This window comes from Cibotium barometz, chromosome 16, assembly GCF_041138505.1.
Source record: "Cibotium barometz isolate CiBa-2024 chromosome 16, ASM4113850v1, whole genome shotgun sequence".
NCBI lineage: Eukaryota > Viridiplantae > Streptophyta > Polypodiopsida > Cyatheales > Cibotiaceae > Cibotium > Cibotium barometz.
In genome coordinates this window covers 2,399,147-2,404,791 of record NC_141061.1, presented here as the reverse complement: position 1 = coordinate 2,404,791, position 5,645 = coordinate 2,399,147, and the positions used below count along the sequence as shown (strand labels likewise).

Below are 5,645 nucleotides of genomic sequence, written 5' to 3'. Positions count from 1 at the left end.
TGTGCATTGGACTGGCATCCATGGCAGTTGCATATGCCGGGGATTGATGCCACTCCTGTGATACTATGGACTTGGCTTTCTGCTAGGACTTGTGACATGCCCAGAAATGCCTAGAGGATTGGTGTTTGATTGGGTCTGGTATCTCGTGTACTTGCCTCGAACACGTCTATTTTGGTATAGTCTCATGAACGTGGACTCTCCATACCAATGCTGCATTGCATAGCATCTTTATGTGCTTGCCTGCAATTGAATTTGCATGTTGTTTACCTACCGCCAAGTTAAGCAGGAGGGAAAATCACGTGCACCCTACACTGGGGTACACAGTGACACACTGGCGTGACCATCAATGCAACATTTGTACAAAAGTAATACCTTTTTCTATAAATATTTGTCATACACCATGACCTCATTGTGAGCCCTCAATCCAAGGACAGTCAGGCACAAGCTATGTAGGTCAGTCTCCGAGCCATAGAGGTCAGTCTAGAGTCAGTCCTCTTAACCCACTTGGAGAATTCATCAGACTAGTGCATGTAGAAGTCAGCCTTAGCCTAGATCTTGCATTAGTAGCATATAACAACATCTAGGTCAGAATGGCATGCCCATGGGCTAGCCCATGGTAGACCTATCAGCAGCTTGGGCAAACAAGGGTTGTTTACAACCCTAACCCTCTATTTGAGACAGGCGACAGCAAGCAGGGGCAACTGTCGGCCAGCAGAAGGGGCAGCCATGGAACAAACAGCAGCCTGTCTCTGTGCAATTAGCCAGCAGGCTGGCAGCTTTAAACAAGCAGGCACTAGTATTTAAATAGCATTTAATGCTATTTTAATGCATTTTTGTCCAATCATGAACTGGCCGACCAGCTCCTCCTAGGACTATATAAGCAAGCACCTAAATTCACCATCATTCATTCAGTTTTTAGCAAAGTCTTCAACAGTAAAATCTGCAATTAGGTCTCCTTCCTCTCCATGCTATTACTGAAGCTCCTCTTCCTTTCTCAGCCAGCATATGTGCAGTCCTACAGCTATCTGCACTTGCATAATGTGGCCTTGTCACCACACCACCAAAAGATCAAGGCACAAGCAATCGTTTCATCCGTGTGTGCTGCAGTAAGGGTGGGTGGGACATTGGCAGCAACAATATCTCAAAATCAGCATGAAGCTCTAATACCAATGTCACATGCGGAAACTCTAGGAGTCTTCTTTCAGCCCTAAACACCTTTCTTGGAACAACCTGATGCAAAACGCAAGTAGAAGATGGAGAGGAGAGAGAGATAGCTGGGTTTCAGTATATTCAATACAGTATAAAAAGGTGCACGACTTGGCAAGCCATAGACTGCCCCATCAAAAGGTTGTCTCGACTCAAGAGCGTCCTAGTCCATTGATTCAACGCCAATAGGATTAAATGCCTACAATGAGCACAAACTTTGCTATTTATAGGCCCTTGGAGCACTTGTGGACTAGCCAACCTATTGTCAGCAAGGTCCTGGACACAAATAATTCCCATGCTACCGATGTCGTCTGGTAAGCTGGCCGACAAGAACCCGTTCCCTCCACAGAGCCTTCCATGCCTATGCTAGCTACTGTAGCTCCATAACATGGCCTTTTTATCTGTTGCCTTCAAGGATTAGCAAGGATATTAGCATGTCCATGTCATGCACATGACAGTCAGATTATCCGATTCCTTGGGAGTTGGATTGAAGGATTGTCGTGTTGCTTGGGAGTTGGATTGAAGGATTGTCGTGTTCCTCACGACTCTAGTTTGAGTTAGTCTATTTTTAGTTCCACTGAGATAGACAAAACTCGACACCCTGATCCTGCAACCACCCCGCTAATGATCGATCGTATGTTTGAGCTGAGGGTGTCAATATGTTGAGAAGGAAGATGGCTCCTGCGAATTCACGAAGTCATCTTATTTGGGTTTTTTTTTCAATTTCCCAGACCGTGGCTTACGTGATGTCTCTATAAGCAAAATTTAAAGGGTTGTTCTGCGTTTACGGTGATGGTGCAGCTTCCTCTTTGGCTTTTTTTGCTTTTTCTTTGGCTTTTTCTTTGGCTTTTTCTACTTAGCCTCAATTTGGAGGTTGGGCAATCATTTTGTTATATAATAGCTTTAAAAAGTTGTCACTGAAGTGCAGAAGCATTTTTTTTGGTGGTATCTTTTTTGTTGATCTCTCCAGAGTCCATCCATGTCTTCTTTGTAGCTTTTTGAGGAAGTCTCTCCTGACATTGTGGAGGTCTGGGTGGTTTTTCTTGACCGCAGTTTTATGATCCATGGGATGCTCTCACTTTTGGGTAGCTAAGTTAGGTCACAACCTAGAGCTCTAATACACATGTTAATAGATATACATATTCATATACATATGTATATACATATACATATGTATATACATATACATATGTATATGTATGTACATTTACATATGCATATGTATATGTATGTACATTTACATATGTATATGTATATACATATAAACATAAACACATGCACATACATACCCATATTTAAGTATTTGTATTTGGGTATATACATATGAATTTATTTTTACACACACACAAAAAAAAAACAAGAGAGAACATGCAAAAAACCATGTAGTGCATGTACCAAATAACACAAGTAAGCCTCTAACCTCCCCATCAGGAGTCAATGCCATTGAATGCCACCCACCAGCTGCAATGTCTACCTGTAAAGCCCAAAGGATTACTTTTAGACTGCTCTCTATACCTATGAAACAAACTATTTTAATTCAACCCAAGAAGACAGACCATGACAAGGCCATCTAGGCCCTTGACTGGAACCGGTAGAGCACGTGGCTGTGTATCTCCTGTTCCTAACTGACCGTATTCATTGTTCCCCCATGCCCAAACCTCACCACATTCCAAGAGAGCCAGATTGTGGAAAGCACCCACTGCAATGAGCCGCACGTTTTCAAGCCCCTGAACTCGCACAGGGGTAGAAATCTGTTTACTGCATCCAAAAACCATGCAACATGTTAAGTGACAGCTTCCTAAAACCTCATGAAGTCTCCATGAACACACAGTCTGATGAGTTGATGCTCACATATCACCCGGAGGCCAAGGCTGCCCCCAGGTCCACACAAGTCCATCATCCGTAAGTACCACAGAATGAGTGCCGCCTGCTGCCACCTGGTCATGAACACACTGGTCAGACACACTGCTCCATGAATTCTTCTACAAAACAGTGCACATTTACCTGGCGAACACACAAATGTGGTGCACAGCGTTGGGGAATGACTATGTCTCGCCTTAGCACTTTGCTGTCTCCCTTCTGCTCTGGCTCTTCAGCACACTGTCCGTACTCATTTCCACCTGTAAATACAAACACCCTTGCAATAATTACAGGGTGTAAATGCCTCAGAGTGTGTTTTCACGGGGCCATGGAGCAATCAGGATGTATGTACTTATGTATATGCACGTATGTATGTGTGCATGTACGTAAGTATGTTTGTATGTATGCATGCATGCATGCATTAAAAGAAATTTTGAGAGGGTACAATGCACCTACCCCAAGCATATGCACATCCGTCTGTATCAACAGCTAGACAGTGCCAACCGCCAATAGCCGCCTAGCCACCCAATGACAAAATAATGAACAAAGAGATGATCGTCTGAAGTGAAGAGCCAACATTCAAGAAAAACAATAAGCTACTTACCTGAACAATTTTCACATGTGCCAGGGCTTCAACCTGACTAGGTGAACATTCGATTTTACTTTCTTGTGGATGACCGAGGGTTCCACGTTGATTCCAGCCCCAAGTAAAAAGCTGTTTTTTACCATGAACATCAGGCAGGGAGAGAGGCTAAACTCCAGAGTGTGTGGGAAAAAGAAAGGCAAGCCCATACAGTCACTAGAATCATCCAAAAATAGGGGTGACACCACCCGCCCGTCTTCACAGATGGCCAACGAATTCCGGCTGCCCGCGACCACACTCGTCACGTTCTCCTCTTCCAATGCTTCAGCTTCACAGACCCCGGCTTTATCTTTGAGATCCCCGAGGCCAAGCTGGCCATCCTCTCCAGCTCCCCTAATCCCCACAAACAACAAGAAAAGACTCCCTTGAATCATGATAAAGCATAAACAGAGCAGAATCAGCTTTCAAAAGTCACCAACGTCAGGGGTGTGATTGAAGGCCACAACCGTTGGTAAGTAACCCACTACTCCTTAATCACTCGTAAACCATGATCAAAAGCTTCCCATAAACCACGATCGAAAGCTCCCATAATCACCCATGAACCATCTGCAAATATACCTTCCATCGCCACAGAAAACCTGCTTTAAATTTTGCTTATGGGTTTAAGTTCCTGAAGCTACACCATCACCGTTAACGCAGAACAACCCTTAATACCCAGAAAATACGCCCACTTAGTAGGCAATTTCAATCAAGTTCCACTAACGAAGCTCCCCCCTAAATACCCACAAAACCCTGTTTAAAAATAAACTCTACGAATAAGCAAAGGTGATTAAGATTGGATTTGCAGTAAGAAGTAAGAGTTTAGGCCTTCATTAAGACGCAAAAAAGTTAATCCCGCACTAAGGCAAGAGCTGCAGGAGATCAAAGGTGAGAATATTTAACCACGCTAAGACGACGTCGCTCTGCATACTCTCTCCACTCTGATGTCTGCAGCAGCCTGAATGTACACGCCACCACTGGACAATGGATTGAATAACTAAAGAAAAGGTTTTAAGGTTTTAGGAATGTGGAGTACAGCTCAAAGGCAAATTCTGTGCTCCAAGGCTAGACCTTTCCGTTACATAAGCATATATGTATATATATATATATATATATATGTATCCTTTTAATTGTGAATAAAGACTTATCAATGAGCCAATCAAAGCTATTTAATATTAATAAAATAACTACAGTTTATTACGTCTATCCAGTATTAGATTCATTAGCCACTTCACTCAAATTCTCTTGTATTTAAATAATGTTTATAGTTTTTCATGACTTATTTGATTTTGTCATGGCCCACACCCCCATTAAGTGTTTCCTTTATTTCTAATGAAGTACAATTGATTATTCGGCTAGCATTAAAACATTTTTTCAATTCCTATAAGCACATCTATCCAAATGGCATCACATTGTTGGTGGAAATTTATTGTAAAAAAGGTCAACTTTTTTAGTTCCCTTTATTTGTGCTCTCTCTCTCTCTTTTTATAAAGGCTATGATCCACCCGAGTTCTAGTCCCACCGTTGGTTGTATATGCCCTCGTGTTGCATTCTACCGACGTTAATACCTCTCTCTCTCTCTCTCTCTCTCTCTCTCTCTCTCTCGGGGTGTGGTGACTTTATATGAGGCAGTGATGAGACTGACAGAGTACGGGCACCAAGGGGACTCTCTAGAGATATCTGCAGTACTAATTGGAAGCCCACTCTCTCCCACACTATTTTGTTTGTTTATTGATGAGATCACACTCTTTGTGGACATATTTAGGGGTGCAATTTCATGACTAACTCTAGCAATGGTACCCATTATATTATATGCTAATGACATTATCTTGATCTCAACATCTACAGAGGGGTTACAAAGATATTTAGTTGCCTTGTAGGGGTTTTGTGTGACTAGAACAACCTCACGATCACAACCTCACAACAAAACCAAGGTCCTGGTGTATCATATCTAGCT

At 42.6% G+C, this 5,645-nt stretch overlaps 1 protein-coding gene across 1 annotated transcript; it reads right to left on the bottom strand.

Moving 5' to 3' along the window:
- Nucleotides 1-668: 668 nt before the first annotated feature.
- LOC147630260 (ultraviolet-B receptor UVR8-like) lies at nt 669-4,760 on the bottom strand. The gene is made up of 10 exons (XM_086810066.1): nt 4,592-4,760; nt 3,898-4,042; nt 3,671-3,781; nt 3,523-3,583; nt 3,211-3,326; nt 3,058-3,143; nt 2,763-2,964; nt 2,565-2,680; nt 976-1,045; nt 669-749 (listed from the first exon to the last, which is right to left on the bottom strand). Exons 1-10 carry the CDS (start codon nt 4,615-4,617, stop codon nt 669-671), a joined length of 1,014 nt encoding a protein of 337 aa, XP_086666192.1. The 5' UTR covers nt 4,618-4,760.
- Between the last annotated feature and the right edge of the window lie 885 nt (nt 4,761-5,645).

What these genes read in the sequence shown, in the direction of transcription:
- LOC147630260 (XM_086810066.1), bottom strand. Translation starts at nt 4,617, where the DNA reads ATGCAGAGCGACGTCGTCTTAGCGTG. An exon ending in AGCGACGTCGTCTTAGCGTG is followed by an intron (nt 4,043 to 4,591) that starts GTTAAATATTCT and finishes TGTGGGGATTAG; the next exon opens with GGGAGCTGGAGAGGATGGCC. An exon ending in CGGATGTGCATATGCTTGGG is followed by an intron (nt 3,327 to 3,522) that starts GTAGGTGCATTG and finishes TTGTATTTACAG; the next exon opens with GTGGAAATGAGTACGGACAG.